Source organism: Cricetulus griseus, chromosome X (genome assembly GCF_003668045.3).
Source record: "Cricetulus griseus strain 17A/GY chromosome X, alternate assembly CriGri-PICRH-1.0, whole genome shotgun sequence".
In the NCBI taxonomy this organism is placed as follows: Eukaryota; Metazoa; Chordata; class Mammalia; order Rodentia; family Cricetidae; genus Cricetulus; species Cricetulus griseus.
Genome location: NC_048604.1, coordinates 119,146,439 through 119,166,719, shown reverse-complemented (window position 1 = coordinate 119,166,719; position 20,281 = coordinate 119,146,439). Strand labels below are relative to the sequence as shown.

The 20,281-nt window shown below is 38.6% G+C and overlaps 1 protein-coding gene across 8 annotated transcripts in view; it reads left to right on the top strand.

Moving 5' to 3' along the window:
• Cask (calcium/calmodulin dependent serine protein kinase) overlaps window positions 1–20,281 on the top strand; it is a 328,910-nt gene that overhangs the window by 245,822 nt on the left and 62,807 nt on the right. For all 8 annotated transcript variants that reach the window (XM_027433199.2, XM_027433197.2, XM_027433195.2 and 5 more), the window contains exons 10-11: window positions 3,001–3,100; window positions 16,216–16,337. In XM_027433199.2, the coding sequence (XP_027289000.1) occupies window positions 3,001–3,100; window positions 16,216–16,337 (222 nt within the window). The remainder of the gene's footprint in view (window positions 1–3,000; window positions 3,101–16,215; window positions 16,338–20,281) is intronic.

Sequence of the window (20,281 nt, the reverse complement as noted above, 5' to 3'; positions counted from 1 at the left end):
AGTACTGGTGTAATATGTGTTTATAGGATCTTCAATTACAGAAGAAGCTGGGGAAAGCCTTAAAACCTAACACCAACATACCAAGAAACTTGGGTGAACTTCACTTGGAAATAAAACATCTCTAAAATTCTGATTTGGGTGTGTGGGAATTAGGATTCAATGCATGACAGTTCCATTCTGCCCAGCTTTTAGGGACCATATATAATAAGCAAAGTGAAATAAGATTCTTTTGTAGCTGTGAGAATGGGATAGCTGGCCATGCTCCCCTTGTCTGCCATGTTGTGGTGAGGGCAAGGGAAAGATGCCCTGCCCCCTGCCCCTGCCACCTGTGGTGGATGAGGGAGTTCACTCTCCCCCTTACCAGCGGAAGCACTCGGAAAAGTGGACCCTGCATCTCACCTGGGCAGTACAGTACCCTGTTGGCAGAGGTGTGGGTGAGCCAGCCCCAATGTTGTGAGCATGGGAGAGCTGTCTCTGTTACTCATCTGTCATGTGGTGACATGGGAGGGAGAGAGATGCCCTCTCTTCTCCTCCCTCCCTCCCCTGCCCATCCACACCTGAGGCAGGTGGGAGAATTGGCCCTAAGGTCACAAGAGCAGGAGAGCGGTCCCTGCCCCTCATCAGCAGCAGCAATTTGAAAGAGTGGCCCCTACATCTTGCCTGGGCGACACAGTAGATCTCGTCCTGAAGGTGTAGATGCGGGAGAGCTAACCCTGAGGATGGGAAAGGCGGAGAACTGACCGCACCTTTCATCCAGAGGCATGATGTGAAAGACACAAAGAATAAATAAAAAGAAGGAAAAAAGATTCTTCCATATAAAGAAGAAATCAGCATTCACTAATTTCTTCCTATATGGTTGATATATTCTGCATTCAAAACCTTGTTTTAACCCCATACTATAGGAAATCTAGGCAGTTGCCTCAAATAGCACTATCAAAACTACTTGTGTTTTTGTGTGTGTTTCACTTTTTTGTCTTTTTTTTTTTTTTTTGATGATCGTAGTGATGGTAGTTGTTACTGCTGCTGCTGCCATTTTGAGACATGGCCTTGCTATGTAGCCCAGGCTAGCCTGGAACTCCCACTATTTCTGCCTCAACCATAGACACAAAACATCACATCTGGCATTGGTTCTTTACTTCCTTTAGTCTATTTTTTCAATTAAAATTTAGAGAAAAAAAACTTAACATGACCCCTCCAAAAAGTGGACCGTGTGGAAACACATTGCCACTAACATTTTTATGTATTTACGAACAAGTTCCTACATACATGGCAGATTTATCTTTCCTCTCAGAAAAAAAAAATCATGAGCTCATTATTTAGAATTTACATAGAAACTATGATAGACCACTTTGGTAATTTGATATTTAAACTACCTAAGTGAATAATTCTATATAGAGAAATAAAAGATTTACACTTATGTTCTGCCTTTATTTTCGTAGGCTTAGTAATGGCTTATACTTCCAGAATGTTCAATAGCTTCCAGAGCACTTTTGTGTATATTAAGACTGTTGGCAATTTTATAAACTAAGGCACATCCCCTTTCATATTCTCCATTTACAGATTAAAAAAAAAAAACTAGAGAGGTTGAAGAGCTAGATAGTTCAGTCAGAAAAGTACCTCCTACACAAGCATGAGAACCCAAGTTCCATCCCTAGCACCCACAGAAGAATACACAATCCCAGCCCTGAGGCAGAAACAAGTAGATGGCTCCTGAAGAATGACACCTAGGTTTGACCTCTGCCCTTCACATGCACACATATGCACACACATCGACATAAACATGCTCAAATACACACACAAGAACAAGAAAACCTAAAGAGCTTTAAGGATCTACTCAAGCAGTGTTTCGTAGCTAGAACCAGGCAGAGCTAGAGAGCAAGCATGGCAACTTATGGCTTTTCCTATGACTGAAACAATAACTCCCATTGCTGTCCCACACTGTATAGTCCTAAAAGATGCCAGGCACTCAGTATGGCAGTACTTCTCTCCTAGGTTTCATAACCAGGAGTGATGTTCCATGTCTATAATACCAGCACTTAGGAGGAGGTAGAGGCAATAGGATCAAGAGTTTGGGGCATCCCCAACTACATAGCAACTTCAAGGCCAGTCTGTGATACATAATACCCAGTCTCAAAGATCGGGGAAAAAAATTACATGTAGTTGATTCTAATGTGCGGCCTGGTTGAGAATTGATGTGCAAGAGTAGTATAGTCATTGTTGCAAAAAGAGAAGAGGAAAAAGATTGAAAAATAAAAACAATCCTACTACTCAGTGATACTATGTTAATATTCTCATATATGTTTACTGTTTTATACTTATTAACTTTTTTCCAAAGAAGAAATCAGACTGTACTATTTTGAAAGCTTTTTTTCTTATGGTTTTTCAAGACAGGGTTTCTCTGTGTACCCCTAGCTATCCTGGAACTCCCTCTGTAGACCAGGCTGGCTTTAAACTTACAGAGATCTGACTGCTTCTGTGTCCTAAGTGCTGGGATTAAAGGTATCTGCCACCACTGCTTGGACTGAAAACTTTTTAAAATATAGTTTATTGCAAACATATTTCTATTCTACTAAATATCCTTCTGCCACATATTTTTATGATGACAGAGTCTTGTACTATGTGGTACATATGCAGGTTCAAGAAGGAATTAGTTCATACACTTTATTCTGAATTTGGAATTAGTGTAAAGTAATCCAAAATTGTTCTGAGAGCCATCACTCTCCCAGCCAGCATTTCTTACAAGTTTACTTTCTATGCCAGGCAGTGGTGGTGCACGCCTTTAATCCCAGCAGAGGCAGGTGGATCTCTGTAAGTTCGAGTCCAACCTGATCTATAAAACGAGTTCCAGGACAGCCTGTTACAGATAGAAACCTTGTCTGAAACAAACACACAAAACCAAATTTACTTTCTGAATAATCTTTAAGGTAAATAACCATTTAGGTAATACCTTATGTTTGTGTGTATGTTATAATTGTATGCTTTTTCATCTTTTTGTATTAGGGTGCAGTACTAGCTGCTGTGTCAAGTCATAAATTCAACTCCTTCTACGGGGACCCTCCTGAAGAGTTGCCAGATTTCTCTGAAGACCCTACCTCCTCAGGTAATTGGGAAATTCACTCATTCACCTGTGTGAATCAATTGGCGTCTATCTTTTCTCATCCATTCTGAATAATCTTTGCGGGAATTTAGTTAAGTACTCCAAGAGATTCTAAGGAAGTTTGTCACCCACCAAATCCTACCTACAGGTGCCTGGTTCCTCTTTATTTGAACACCAAAGCTGTCCTCCTCAAATGCTCCCAAACCAACATTATACCAGTTTCTTTTTACCACAATACTTCTTCCCCTTTGTACACTCCAAATTCTATAGTCTATTCACCCACCCCAGGGTCGTAATCAGACTCGCTGGGTCTTGATGATCATCTTCTTCCCCTGAAAAATCTTCTAATGTAAGAGCTTCCCATGTCAACCACATGGGATCAGACTTGGGGACAGCACTTCTTGAAATTAAGTCTTTCCGTGTAAAAGCTGTCTTGTGAGCTTTAAACAGTTACCAAGTTCTTCTCTCTGTAAAGTCTCTAACTTGTGTGTGCAAGTATTCAAGGAAGAAGCTCATAGAAGAGTTACCTGTTTTGATGAATGGTATGTAAGTACTCCTGGGGGGAAAAAACCTGCTAGTGCTTACACAATCATTCTATAAAATGCTCACATTGACATCTGACTAGTGAGGTGTTTTCCAGGACCATTCACTAAAACTCGAAATGACCAATTTAGATGCAGAGTGGTTAGAGTTCTTTCTTTTCTTTTTTATTTATTCTTCTCTCATGCAATACATCCCTATCACAGCCTCTCCTCCCTCCACACCTGCCAGTCTTCCCCTACACTTCCTCTCTCCCCCAGATCCACTGCTCCTTCCTTCCCCTTCAGAAAAGAGCAAGCCTCCCAGTGATATCAACTCAACAAGGCATAACAAGATGCAGTAAGAGTGGGCACAAACCCTCATATCAAGACTGGACAAGGCAACTCGGTAGGAGGAAAAGGGTCCCATGAGCAGCAAAATAATCAGAGACAGGCCCACTGTTTGGAATCCAACAAAACCCCCAAGCTAAACAACCACAGCATGTGTACGGAGGACCTAGCTCAGACCCATGTAGGTTCTGTGATTGCTGCTTCAGTCTCTGGGTCTCTATGAGCCCTGTTTAGTTTGTGGGCTGTGTTCTTCTGGTGTCCTTGACCCCTCTGGCTCCTAAAATCCTTCCTCCCCCTCTTCCGAGGAGTTCTCTGAGCTCTTCCTAATGTCTGGCTGTGGGGCTCTGCATCTGCTCCCATCAGCTTCCTGAGGAAGCCTCTCTGATGATTGGGCTAGGCACCGATCTATAGCAGAATGTCATTTGGAATCATTGCATTGACTTTGTCAGTCATGTTTGGTTCTACCCTAAGTCTCTTAGCCATCCAGCTTCCAGATCCTGTGGCTGTCCAGTGTTGGGCATGGGCTCCCTCTTGTTTATTTACTTAACTCCTGAGATGTATGTCATCTGGCCTCTGCTTTACTTCTGTTGAAGACAATTTTTTATGTGGTGGAATTTGTCCTTCTGATTGGTTTTCATATACTTAAACTGGCTTCTTCAATATTTGTGTATGAGCATTAGAATCCAAGCTTGAAGCCCTCCTATAGCATGAGTACTATGTCCCACAGTCAGCAATATGAGGACTTTTTCCTTGGTGGGTCTGGGAATGTCTGTCAATGCTCCTGCTTCTTCATGCACATACAGACTCAAAATCTCTTAGCAATCAGTGTGTCCCTGTACCATATACAAAATGACAGGACTGAGTTTCCCAGTCCAGCAGGTATGTGCTTCCTCCTTTTGACTTCTACCAATTGGGATATGAATCTTCCTCTTTTGAGTGAAGGTGATTTCCAAATACATTCAGAATCTTAGAGAAGTGACTGGGGACAAAGCCCAGAGGCTTCCTCTTGTGCTGCCTTAGAAAGCTGCCTGAGCCCTTCTGGTGCACTGGGCTGGGCCGTGGTTGTTATTATACACATGCTCTGGACCAGTTCGTCTCTTCCCTTTTCTTTCCTACTATATTTTGCTTCCATTCCCTAGACAGTTTTTAGAGCTTGAACATCTCTGTTCTGGCTTTCAGCAGATTACAGTTAACCTTATTTAGGGAGAGTGGATCCAGGCATGGATTTTATTTAATATTGGTGATGACATGATCGAGTCACAAGTTGTACTATATTTAGAGTAACTTATCTCTTTGGGATTTGTGGTCAGTGTCTATACCATCACTTTTGTCTTTTGAAATGGGTCTAGAAAACATTGTAGTCCTTGTAAATCACTTTTTGTAGACCTAATCTCCAGAATTTGCCTTTAATTAATATCTTCCTCTGCCCACTGAGAACATTATGAGGCCATAAATGTTCTTTTTCTGGAAGAGTTGAAATTTTTCTTCACAGAAAGAAATCATCTATACTCATAGACATGCTTATTTATATTAAGTATGTCTTACCACCTAGGTTTTCCCTTTTTCAGTACATTCTTTAAGTGGTTTGGTTGAAACAGTTTTGTTTGTTTGTTTGTTTGTTTTGTTTTTATTTTTGTTTTTTTTAGTATACTACTTTGTTTTAAGCAACAATGACAGCAAAACTTCCTCTGCCATCTTGCAGGCTACCCTGCAAGACCTCATATTAATTATTCACAATTCAGCATTCCATTTTGCCTTTCCTTTACTGCATTCTCACATTGTTATGTCCTTTTTCTTTTCTTTAATTCTGGGAACTTCATGATCTTCTAAGCAGTATATATTTTAAATGGCTATGGTAAATACCTGTAAAGGATCTTTTCCAGTGATGCTATCTGGGTGCTACAAACAAAAGTAGAAGAATTAAAATCTAAATGTAAATCACTACCCTCAATGAAGAGGAAATTTTTATATAGTCAGTAGGCAAAAGCAAAGGAGATTTTTAAAGAAAAGTATAACATTTCCTACATATTTCACATAGCTATCAGAAATTATTTGTACATTTCTAAAATTAATTTTTAATACTAAGCCTTTTTGAGGAAGGCATTCTGCCCTAATCAACATTACTGACCAAGCCACCATCTGCCAACCCCTGTCCTCTCTGCAGCCAACACTAGTGCATCAGTTGCAGAAAGCCATTTCTGTATTTTATCTAGATTCAAATAGAGCTTTGCACTTTTGTAAATGAAAATATCTACATTTGTTTTTCATTACTTCCATCTCATTTTTAGTAGTTCCATTAATTTTCAAACCTAGTCTTCTCTGTTTATCCTTATGCTTGTTTATTTTAAATTCCCAAAGTTATCTTTTCCTCTGTCTTTCTGTTTGAATTTGCACGGGTTTATTTTACACTACAAAACCAGAAGCACTTTGTGTGTTTACCTGCAAGTACATCCAAGCCCAAGTCGAGAGAGAGAAATGGCTGTAGAGCCTATACTTGTAGGGTGGTTCTGGGGGTGGGCAGGAAGGGCTGGGAAGACAGGGAACAGTATTTCTCCAGCTGCCTATTCTTTCCACAAACTGTCTTTGTATTCTATCTTCCATAGTACATTTTCTATTCTTATGAAATGATAGGTAGATACATTTTTTTAAATAAGCCTCACAAAGTAATAATTGGCAATCCTAATTTTGTCTCCCAAAATTTCTTAAAATTCTCTCTACAACATCCAAAGTTTGAGGACAGTGACTAAAGCTGCTTGCTCATAAAATATGGCATGTCATTTCCTTAAATTAAAGTTTATTATTGTAATGAGTATGCATTTGAGAAAATGTGAGTATTTAAAAATCACAGCTTAAAAATTAATCAGCTCCCCAACCTGTCATCCAAAGAAAGGTTGGGCATGTTTAAGTGTGTAATTGTAATGTAAAACAATTTTTTGATGAAAGATTCTTTTCTATTTCTATTATTGAACTTCATTATGCGTTTACTAGATTCGCTAAGGTTAATCTTATGGTAAACAGTATCTTGTTGCTTTGGTACTTAATTCAAAATAGAAATAGTCTATTGTCATATTCCAAAGCAAAGAATTTAGAATTAGATCCCAGTAATTGATGTCTGAAGTTTTTTTTGGGGGGTTGACTTGGTGGGGGACTGTGCTTGTGGCGTATCTAGTGGGCCCAACTATGGCTTGATGACCTGCTTGCTCTAAAATCTTGTTTGTCCTTTGTCCATATGCTGCCTTCCTCCTAGGACTTCTAGCAGCAGAAAGTAGGTATCCCTTTGTTTACCTCTATGGTTTATCTTTATGCAAAAGTGTTTGGCTTTGCATGGTTCATATTGGCTTGACTTTTTCCATGGCTATTTGTGTTTGGATATTTAAATGTGAATTTTAACACTGTCTAACCATAAAATGAGAATATATATATATATATATAATTATATATATATATTATATATTGATTTCCTGAGGCATTGTCATTCAACTTAATTTGTCACTTCTTTCAAAAGTTGGGGGGGCAGAGTTAAATTTTCAACCACACTTAATATTATTTCACATGTAAATTTCAAACACAAATATATTCTGGGGAAAAGGTAACATTTTATTTTGTCATTGGCTTTCAAGTAAACTTTTAGGGTAACTGAGTTTTGACAGTTTCATTACACATACACATGTAAAAATGTAATTTGAATATGTGAGAACATTGATCTGTAAGAAATATGCACACATAAGTAAGTAAAACTGAGACAGTCCAGATAACAGGAGTGGATTGCATCAATGTCAGTATTCAAAATGCAAAATAAAACTTTACCAAGGAAAGTAAATAAGAGACAAAGATAAATTTGAGTGCTAATAAATTCATTGTCACTTTTATTGCATTTGATATTTATAGCTACAAAAACTTCACCATATACTAGTGATCTGTGGCTGAGTACTGAATTGCCTCCTCCTCGCAGGCCCCATGGGTCCAAAGTAGGGGCATGGCTTTGCTAAGTGCCTCTGCCTCAAGATCTCTTGCGATGGCACTCCAGAGCTGAAGGCCTTTGAAGGCATGACTATAGTGACATCTTTGAAACCTACCCAGTGGTCAATAGAAAATTTCTGTTCCTCACTGGCTGTGGCCTTGTCTACAAGGCTGTTCACAACCTGGCAGCTTACTGCCCCAACACAAATGACTAAATAGAAGGCAAGAGTTGTTCCCTTGTTTTCCCAAGACAGGGAACAATTTTTCAACCATGCCACAGAAGTGGCATTCTATATGCTCAGTCCCCATGCCAGGAGAAGTAATTGATCACAAACAGTAGGGATAGCAGGGGACAGGATCTTAGGGGTCCAGCGGCTACCTATATATCCATGCTAATGGCTGTAAAAATGGAAATCAATCAAGCAACCAATCTCTTCCTCCCTCCTCCTCTCTTTCCTTTTTCCTCTCTCACTATCCTTTTAAATCAACCACAGCTAACATCACAATTGATAATGAGTATCCTATCAGTCATACCAATCTGTGTAAAACTTTACACAAATGAGCATTTAAGGGCTAGCAGAATATTGTTAAAGTACTTTGAAAAAATAGTGCCCCAAAATGTTACTCTTTATGCCTACTGTTGCATGTTTTCCTACTTATGCCTACTGTTGCATGCCTTTAATCCCAGCATTTGAGAAGCAGAGGCAGACAGATCTCTGTCAGTTCAAGGCCTGTATAGTGAGTTCCAGGACAGCCAGAGCTGCATAGTGACATCCTGTCTCAAAAATAAAGAAATAAAAATGAAGAATGTTACTTCTTGGAAACAGACTATTTCAATAAGCATGATGCCACTAGAATTTTAGCCTCTATGTGCTGATGAAACATTTATGTAGAGTTTCTTAAGAAACCTAAGCTAATACATTTTTGAGGTATCTATACCATAATCTACACATAATGAGTCTGAGATATGTATCATCATATACAAATTTTCAGAACTGAAATTGCTTATAGTGCATATGCCAGGGTTTAAAATACAGTTTCCATTGTGGGATTTCTTATTGCTTATAGCTTGATTAAAAGCCTGAATTTGCTTTGTGCATTGAAAATAAAAGCTGTTGGCTAGGAGTGGGTGAGAAGAGACAGACTGCAGTTAGACACAGGGAATATTTTTGAGTGATGACAGTGTTCATATAAATCGGTGAGCTTAACTTAATAAAGTACACTTTTGAGTAAGAAACAAAATTTTGAGACCAGGTGTCACTATGTAGCCCTGGCTGGCCTTGAACTCACAGAGATCTGCCTTCCTCTGTCTCCTGAGTTCTGTCATTAAAGACATGTGCCTCCAAATCTGGCAAAACAAAAATTGTAAGCATTATATTGCTTAGCTGGGGACAGGGTTCACACCTATAATCCCAGCACCCAATGAGACTGAGACAGGATAATCATAAGTCAAGGCCAGCCTGAGGTACACAATGAGACCCTTTCTTTAAAACAAGGTATCATGTTTACAAGGGAGAGCTTTGATTGGGCAATGAGAGTGTGTGTACAGTGCTACAGTGTTGTGTTAATGAGCCACTCCTGAAATAGGCAATAGAAGGTATTGCTTACCCTTCAGAAGAAAAGAGTTGCATTCACATGCTGCATTTGCCAGTGCTACCAAGTTCCATAGCTATACGTGTATATGAGAAATGCTCGCAGATCTTTCTTGAAATAACTGCCAGGTGAACATGGGAACAGCAAAGCCCATTGAATGGTGAACTTGAGACTTGTATACTTTGCTGTATCTAATTTTTTACCTGGAAAAGAATTGAAGTCTTTGCTAAACTGTTTCAGAGTGAAGTGACTGGTGTGAGTAACTCTGCCACTTTGACAGGGATGAGAAATACAATGAATTGCCAGATGGCTAGCTGGCTATACATATGCTAGAGCCGTACAGAAAGCTGCTAACAACTCCATGAACTGTGTGGTTGTCAGACTCTCTGCCCATTTGGAATTGTTTGTAGTTTGATATGTGTGGGGGGGGGGAGATTTTGAGAGGGACTTAGCGTACACTGACTCTGAGAACCTCTTAGTTTAAATATTATTCTGTTTATTTTTCTGTTGTCCCTTTGGGTTTATTTTTACTTGGTCATTTTTTGTGAGACTTTTCCACTCTTGAAATGAAACTGTTCTGGATCCAAAGCTTTTATTGACTTTAAAAACATATTCCTCTTTAAATAAATAGGCCTAGAAAACATTTTTAAGGTAGTTGACATATTTATGCTGTTTTGACTATTTTTTTCATAATAGCAACAGAAGACTTCACAAAAACTTTCTGAGAAGTGAGATTCTTAGGAAAAGTAGATATGTTTAAAATTCAAGTGTATGATTTTTAACCTGAATTTTTAGAAACACACACATGATTATTGAATGAACTGTGTGAAATATTATCCTAAGCCAGGATATAATTGCTTTTAGTATATTTATCAGTGTAAGAGTTTGGGTCAAATGCTAGAAAAGAACCTTATATGGTAAATGCAAATGAAATTAAAAAGAGAATAGAAATTGGAGCACAGCATTACTGAACACATGATCTTGGGGCATTGCTGAGGTAATATGTGGTTTGAGGTTATAGAGAGCACACTGGAACAGGAGTCACAGTTGGGTGCTGGGATTCATTCCTCTACTCCCTGCCTGAGAGTGGCCCTTGGCTAGGTTATTGAACCATGATAAGCCTCCAGTTTTTCAAATATAAAAACACTCAACTGCATAACAGGGTTATTATAAAATCACATAAGATATCAAGAATAAAAAAATAATTTCCACTATGATTTTTATCTAGGCATGCAAGTCATACCTGTAATCCCATCTCTTGGGAGACTGAAACAAGAAGAATTTGAGGCCAGCCTGAGCTATATAGTCAGACTCTGTCTCCAAAAAATAAAATATTTTCTATGGGCAATTTTAATAATTAGCTCTAAAATCTCCTATTTTAATCTTAGCTCTTCTATTTTAATACTTAGCTCTAAAATCTTCATAATTTGTTTAGAAAAATACTTTTAATCAAGAATTCTTTGATAAAGCATCCCTTTGAACCACACACTCTACAAAGCACAGCCCCGAATACAAAAGCAAATAGGAGTCCTGCAGTTGTGCCGTTAAATAGCTGTCTCCTAGGGAGAACTTGTGGACCACTTGTTGGCTGGTTTGTTTCTTTAAGGCAGTTAGAAATTTACTCAAGGATTTTATAGGAAAAGTATCATTTTCAGTCTTTGAAAAGTTCCTATATGACAACATCGATCAATAAAATGAATACAAGTAACAGCTTAGTCATCTGTGTGTGTGATTACCACTAGTGCCTGTGTTTAAAATCAGAAGCAATAGCAATGGAGAAGACCTATCGAAATCTTTGTGTCCATTTATTTTTTAACTAGGTTTATTTTATTTTATTTTATTTTATGTTTATGAATGTTTGTGTGTGTGTGTGTGTGTGTGTGTGTGTGTGTGTGTGTGTGTGTACACAAAAATCAGAAGAAGCACCATATTCTCTAAAACTGGAGTTACTGTGTGACTGCTGGGAATCAAACCTGGGTCCTCTGAAAGTGCAAGCACTGCTTTTAGCCACCAAACTAGCTCTCCAGCCCCATGTTAATTTATTTTTGTTAACTTTTTTCTTTCATTGAAAAACTATGGGCCTTTTAGATGGGCTTGGTACTTGAACAGAGATGCTAGTTGTACACATCTGTGAGCCCATAATGTGTTTTGTGGTTCTGTTGGTCAGCCCCAAAGAAAGAAATAACAAGACTGCAGGCCATGGTGGCACAGCATAGGCTGGAGGTTCTCTTATAAGTTCTAGATCAACCAGGGCTACATAGTGAGACCCTGTCTCCAAAAAACAAAAGCAGAAATAAAGAAATAATAAGACTATAAGAGGTTCTTTAAAAAGAAGCTATTGATATGGACACGGTTTGGGATGGAGTGTAGCTTAGTAGAAGGGTATCTGCCAGCCATCAATGGAGCCTGAGCGTCAATCCCCAGCTCTCAAAATAACAATAATAATGATATAACAGTGGTAAAGTGAAGAAAAGATTTTAAGATTAGAGCAAAGACATTTATTCAATTTTAAAAATGAAAGAAAAATTAAATTAAACAATTCACCTGCATAATTGCTGAAACTTAACATTAGGGACCTTTCTTCAGAGCTGTAAGTAAGTGACTTGAGTACAACTGGAGAAATGCTCCCTTTCATGAGGGACAGTACATTAAATGAATCTCATTTGTGTACAAGCTACAACTGGAAGTCACTCCAGAAGTGACAGATAGAGGCTTAGCAGACCATTGGAGACCATGGGATGCAGGCTAACAGATGCCTTCAATGTTTTCAGACAGACATCCATCCAGTGGGCCCATCAACGGATTCATCCCCTGGTTAAGGCAGGGACTTCCTGCTCATTCTCCTCTTTCTCCCCAACCCTGTCCCAGGAACTTTCATGTCAAAGTGTAGTTTTCCTCCTGCATACACCAATTTGAGAGCCCCTTGAGGCTTGAGAACATATTTCTGTTTTCCTTGAAGCCCCTACCTAGCACCTGGCATGAAGGAGAAGCATTCAGTTCAGTAAGGAACTTGGTTATGGATTGACACAGTAGGGTCAAATTCTTTTCCAACCTCCATATCTATGTATGAACCATAATTATAAAAGTTTCTTCTGTGCCTCCTAACATAGCCAATTAGTGTAGTAAGTTGGGAAAAACATGGACTTTGAAGCTAGACAAGCCCAGAGCTGAGCACTGGTTCTACCACTTTCTAGCTAGAACCCTTTTGGACCCTTCTGAAAGCAAATCTCCTATCTAGAAAAATGGAATGATGTCTGCCTTTATGTGGTGCAAATGATAACAATCTAAAGAATTAGGAGCTACCATTATTATGAATTCCTTTTATTTATTTTTATTATTTTAATTATATGTGTGTGCAGGAGGTATATGCTATGAGTACAGGTCCTCACAGAGGTCAGAGGCATCAAATCCCCCTAGAGCTGGAGTTACAGGCAATTGTGAGCTAGGAATTGAGCCTGGTCCTCTGCAAGAGCAGCAGGTGATCATAACTACCAAGCCATCTCTCCAGCCCTATTAATCATCCTAAAGGACTTAACCCAGTGCACAGCCTGTAGACATTATAAAATAAATGACATGCAGACCTGCCTTGGGGATTTTGCAACTCTTTAAAAAAAAAAAAAGGATAAACAAATGTCCAGTGAGTAACTCGTGGAATGTGCTGACAGGACAAGAATGTCACAAGTACTTGAGGAGTTCACAGATCAACCAATGATATACCCTGTTCGGGTACAGGTAAAAGAACTTTCCAATCACTAGCCTGGCCATCTTATATTCATTTAATACATGGTCATTTGTTGTTTTAATCTTATTAGTAAACTGCTAAATAGCGTATACATAGTAGCACAATAATTACTAAAAATGACTGAACGAAAATAATGACTAGGTTTTATGTTGTCTGTTGACTTTAAGTTTACAAAACAATTTCCTTAAATATTTTCATTGTTTTAGTTTCTTAACTTCAGTACTTTAGAACTGATTTTAAAAATGTGATAACCTCAGTGTCATTTAATCTGCTAGTGATGATGTACTTTAGGGAATCTGATATTCATAGGGACATCGGGAACTAATTTTTTTCTACATGTTCTCTTAACTTTCCAGATCTTTCAGTAAGAATGAACAAAATTGGTTCTGTGATGCTTTACAGGGTGGTGTTGTGTTGTTTGGTTGTTTTGTTTGGTTTGGTTGTTGCTACATTGAGCAAAGTAAAATTCTAAGAGCAGGTAAAAGGCAGTAGATTGTGCCCATACATCTTCAGGACTAGTGGAGGCAATGAGAACTGATTTCTACCTTGTACCTTTTGATCCCATTCAATATCTACTTAGGTTTCTGGTGAAAATCTCGATAGCCTGATAAGCATAAATTATCCAAAATGTAAAAGTACCACTAGTTACTTCTTAACAAATAAATGGTCAAACTGGCATATCCATGCCATGAACTGCAGCTCAGCAGCAAAGAGGAACTAGATGACTGCAGAGTATACTAGTTTAAAAAAAAAAGAGTCAGTCTCCAATGTTATATGCTGTGTGGTTTCATTTATATAACATCACCAAAATGGCAAAATGAAGGCACCTTGTGGATCTTTGTGTCTTTTTTCTTACAAGTGCATTGCATCTATAACTGTCCCAAAATAAAGACATTTTTAAAATAGCCACAGTAATTTCCATGTGGATAGCCACATGATTTGTGACTTAAACACCAAAAGTTTAATGTGCTAAATAGTGCTACAAAAAATCAGTAGCTTAGGTAGCAACTTGTTTTTGCTATTGTAGAAACATTGGAACATATGGAGAAGAACAGGATGAACTAAGTAGGGAAATGATAGCTACTGTTACACTTCTGGTGCATTTAGTTCTATTTTTACACTGTATGTATGTGTGTATGTACATGTCTATGTACGTGTGTGTGTGTGTGTGTGTGTGTGTGTGTGTGTGTGTGTGTCTGTCTGTCTGTCTGTCTGTCTGTCTGTCTGTCTGTCTGGGTTTTCTTTTTTACCGTAATTAGGAAATGTGTTACATGGTTTTGTTTTCTACTTTTCTAAATTTTATATAATGAGAATTTTCATAAGTCTTTAGTTTTTTTCAAAAACAATTTTTATCCAGCTATATATTCATTATGTGAGCATACTATAATTTAATCATTATCTATTATATTTGTCTTCCATTTATATGTTAAATATCCTTATACAGAATCTTCCTTTTTTTCTCTTTAAGGAAGATTTTTGCAAATGAAATTAGCAAGTTGAAATACATTAGCATTTAAAGTTTCTTGACATATGTTGCCAGATTACCTTCTGGAAGATAACACTGATTTACATTCTCACCAATGAGCCCATTGTAATGGATGGGATCTGAGACAAGAACTAGAAACTGTTACTAAAGTATATTGTACTTTTGTCTGAAACAGGGTTTTCAAAGTCAGCACTGACATTTTGGATGCTGTCCTAGACCTTGGACTATCCCTAGCCTCTACCACTACAGACCAATAGCCACCCTCCCTTCTGCTACTGTGACAAACCAAAATAGCCCTAGACATTAAGAAATGTCCCCTTGGAGAGCAAAATCCAAGTCCCCCCCAGGCTGAGAACTGCTGATCTGAAGACTTAACTGTGAATGAAGCACTTGTTTCTTAGACTTTCTTGCTATATACAAATGTTCCTCTTGGGAGTCTTTTCTATGGAATGTATATTTGCATGTCATCTGTAGAGTAAAACAAGTTGAGTGGTTCTTTAAGGCTATGTAACTGACTTTAATAATGCTCATAAGTATCTTTCACTAGTGATACCTGCGTAGTGGTCCTGAGGAAATGTAGGGAGCCTGATAACACTTCCATTTTCTTTGTCCTACCAAATGATTTTCCTAAAAATTTTCATGTGATATTTGGATGTGTCCTTTATGCGTATGCCAGTTTGTCTGCCATCCCTTTGTCTGTGGGTCTGTATAAGGTGCTGGGACAATGAGAATGACTTTGGTTCTCCTGACTTCATATGTATAATTTAGAAAGGAAAAAATTGACTGAGGTCTTGGCCAACTAAAACTATTTTTCAGCCGGGCGTTGGTGGCGCACGCCTTTAATCCCAGCACTCGGGAGGCAGAGGCAGGCGGAACTCTGTGAGTTCGAGACCAGCCTGGTCTCCAGAGCGAGTGCCAGGATAGGCTCCAAAGCTACACAGAGAAACCCTGTCTCGAAAAAAAAAAAAAAACAAGTATTTTTCAAAAATTCCAAGCTTATTTTAAGCAGCAAGAGCTCTCAATTGATGGTCTGTTTGCCTCATACCCATAATTGATTGTTCTCTTGGTTCTTGAGAGAATGTCCATGTGTAAAAGGCCCACCTGTGTTGTTTCTATAATATTGCAAATGCCTTGGGATCCTGATGCCCTTACTATCTAGATGATGTATATACCTTACTGTACCCAGATCTTCTGTCATAGTAGCCAGTTATGTTGACAGAGTGCTTTAAGTATACAAGCTTAAGTTCACTTTTAAAAACAAAAGACACAAATACTTTGTTGAGAACATAAGCACTCAAAATATTCTGCCCTTAAATGACATGAAGCACATTTAAGCCTCTCCTTAATAAAAAATGTAAGCCTTCTGAGTTCTGAAGCTCATTGTTATTAAATGCAAGCTTAAGGTTGCAATCTAGTGTAACATTGATGATGTACTAGCGGTTTCTTTTCCATTTCACCCTCCCCCCAGGAGCCGTCTCTCAGGTGCTGGACAGCCTGGAAGAGATTCACGCACTTACAGACTGCAGTGAAAAGGACCTAGATTTTCTACACAGTGTTTTCCAGGATCAGCATCTTCACACACTGCTAGATGTAAGTCTCGTCTTTTTAGTTTTCTTGTTTGGAGAACATTTAGTATTTGGCAGACCTTTTTACTTCATAGGGATTCTCAGATCTCTATCAGTTTCTTTGGTTCTATAAAAAATGGGGCAAACTACATAGTATAGATTCCAAACTGAAATAAAACATATGCATTGTACAAATGCAGTATATCCTCACCAGCCACAATGGGGAAATTGTATTTACTTATATTTATAAATAATGTGTGCATGCAAGTGATGAGTGAGTTTTTTAAAGAGTGACACAGCCCTAATTTACCAAGACATTTTTGTTTCTATTATAATAAACTGTTAGTCTTAACAGTCATTTCTTCCTATTGCCTTAAAACATTATTCCTCAGACATGCATATAGAAGTGATAAAAAAAAAACAAATGAGATACTGTGCAGTGGACTAGATATATTCACACACATAAATATTTAATATTGCTGGAACACTGGGATTCATAAATTTGGTGTCTTCTTCAAACATAAGAGGATGTTCCATCATTAAATTTGGCAGGCTGCTTCGACAGCAGATTAGGGCACAAATAAACAAACTGAAGAGAAAAGAAAAGAAAAGACAGGAAAAGAAAAGAAAAGAAACAGAAGCTAAACCAGGTGTGGTGGCGCATGCCTATAATCCCAGCACTTGGGTGGCAGAGGCAGACAGATCTCTGTAGTTTTGAGGCCAACCTGGTCTACAGGGTGAGCTCCAGAACATAGAGAGTTCCAGACCAGCCAAGACTGTGTAGTGAGACCCTGTCCCAAAAAAGAAAAAGAAAAGTATAGGGACAGAAAGTAGCAGTCCATGCCTACCTTCAGTTTAGTGTCAGAAAACTTGATTGATTTCTACAGTGAAATCTTGGATGGTTCCATGGTAAGAGTAGATGTCGGTTGTTTTTTGCAGGAAGCTCTTTGCCTTAATAAGAGAACAAAACTTGCTTTGGAAGACCTAGAACTGTTTGGTACTGCTTGATTCACCCACTATAGGGTGTAGATCACATTAAAGCAAAACTTTACAGGATGTTCTATAGAGTCTTCTTCTCCTGGGTAATACTATGGCAGAAATGGAGAAAAGACTTGAACTGATTGGTTATTTGATGACTAAATAAGTGTAGGATTCAGAATGGACATAGTTATAGTAACAGTGCTAAGATGCTCTGAAGAAAGAAATCTTTTGAGATGTATTTAATAGCACTTCTCAAGCTAAGTCAGGCACACATCTTTTCCTTTGAAGTCCTGTAGAGCCCCATTTTGATGAGGACCACTGTGGGGAAAGGTAAGCTAAGAATATTGTGTGATGTTTCAGTTTCACACTATATAATTATAGTTATTGAACAGTGGCTTCTGTCCATAAATTTGGTCAACTATCAGATTTTCTTCTTTAGTTTGACTTTGTGTGGGGGTGGGGGTAACATTTATGAGGCTGTGTGATACGTGTGTACATGTATATGCATACATGTAGAGGTCAGAGATGGACATGGAGTGTCTTCTTCGCTCGCTCTCTACCTTATTTTTTGAGGCAGGGTCTATCACTAAACCTGCCACTGTTTGATTTGTCTAGACAGACTGGCCAGTGAACTGAAGGGATCCTCCAGCATTGAGGTTAAAGACACAATGGATTCTGGGGATCTGAACTCGAGCCCTAATGCTTACATGGTGCACACTTTACTCACTGAGCCATCTACCCCTCCCTGGTTTGGCTTTTTATATAGTGCATAAATGAGTTGGAGCTCATTAACTGCTATAACACACAGTTCTAAATTATGTATGTAGGAACTGGAGAGAGAGCACTTGCTGTTCTTCCAGAAGACCCAAGTTCAGTTCCCACCACCCATATCAGACAGCTCACAACTGCCTGTAACTGTAGCTCCAGGAGATCCAACACCCTCTTCTTGCTTCTATAGGCAAATGTATTTACGGGCACATACTTACACATAGACATATGTATATAAACATAATTGTAAGTAAAATCTTTAAAATGAGTGTGCAGCTGGTAAGATGATGGCTCAGCAAGTGAAGGTGCTTGCTGCCAAGCTTAATGGCCTGAGTTCAATCACTGGAACCCACATAGTGGAAGGAGATAATTGACTCTTGTAAGTTGTCCTTTGACCTCTGACTTTAGAATATAAGGGACCTAGAAAATACAATTTAGACATGGGCCTAGATTGGGGATGTAACTCGGTGGTAGAATGCTTGCTTAGCATGTGCAAGGTCTTTGGTTTGATCCTCAGCATTCAGGAGACTGAGGCAGGAGGATCACAAGCTAGAAGCCAGCCTGGTCTATATAATGAGACTGTCTAAAAGAGAAAAGGCCAATAAGATGACTCAGCAGGTAAAGGTACTTGCTGCCAAGTCTGATATCTAAAGCCCACATAGTGGAAGGAGAAAACTAACACCATAAAATTGCCTCTGACCTCCTCACACATGCAATAGCATGAACCCCCCCACAAACACATAAACATCACACACACACACACACACACACACACACACACACACACACACACACACACAATAATAATAATAATAATAATAGTAGTAGTAGTAGTAGTAGTAAACAAATTAAAATTTTAAAGTGAGAGAAAGTAGGCATGAACAGCTCTTGGGGAGAAACTTTTAAAACTTTGTTTATCCATATTTCTTCTTCCACTACTCCATACCCCATGCTTGGTATGAATTGTTTTGTTTTGTGGGGTCTTTAGTAGTGACAACACAGGCATTTCAACAGCCATGGATTCTTTCAGGTTGCTGAGGCCCAGGGAACCATTTTTTGTTATTCTTCTTAATCCAATAATACTGTAAATATCTAAGTTTGAGACCAGAAGTTTTAAGTTGACAAAACAAACAAGAGTAAGAAATTCCTAAGGATGACTGAAGACCATCTGAGAGCTTTGTTTGTCCTAGCCATGGCTTTAAATTTAAACAACAAGTTTAGCATTCATTAGAATTTGGAGGGAACAAAAGTACCATGGCATTGAAGCACCTGCCATTTGCAGCAACATGAGTGAACCTGGAAAGCATTATGATTAGTGTAATGAGCCAGACACAGAAAGACAGCTGCAGCATGATGTCATTCATATGTGAGATCTAACAGTGATCTCACAGAAACTGAGTAGGAAGAATGCGCGGCTGGGGAAGCCCGTGGTGGAAGGATGGGGAGAGGTTGACCAGTGGTCCAGAGTTGTTGGGAAGAATGTGATCTGGTGATGTACTACCCAGTAAGGTGGCTTTGGTTAACAATATTGTATTGATTATTTCCAGATAGCTACAAGAGAGAATTTTAAGTATTCTTACCATAAAGAAATGATAAATGTAAGAGGTAACAGATATACTAAATACCCTGATTTGATTGCTGCCCAATGTCTACTTCTTAGACCATCACACCATTCTCTACAATTATTATGTGTAGATTTGTAAAAGAAAACCACTGGTTCTACAGAGGAAGATGTGTTCTAATTTGAATTCTAGTTTAATCTTTAGTTAGAAATGAGTCAAAAATCTCCAAATATTTGCTGCCTAACTATTCCCAGCACATGAACGCTGTTGAACACTGTTCCTCATTTTGTGGGCAAAAATAGAGAGAGGCATGAGGGAGACCTGCTTGGGTCAACTTTTTTCAGCCTCTGTTTAAAATTCTAAGGTACCAGTGTTAAAATTATCTATGTATGAACTCTCGAAGTGATTTTAGTAAGATATAATTTGGTGTGAGTACTAGTTGGCTGAGGCTGCCAAATCAAGTGGTTTAAAGCAGCCACTTCCAACTTTTGCTGGTTGCCCCCAACCCCTTGGCTTGTAGACACTTCCCTCCAAGCTCTGCTCTATTCCTCATATGCCATTGTCTTCTGTGCTTTAATCTGTCTTCACATGGCCTCCTTAAAAGGATACCAGCCATTGGGTTTAAGGTGACCCTGATCCAATATACCTCATCTTAATT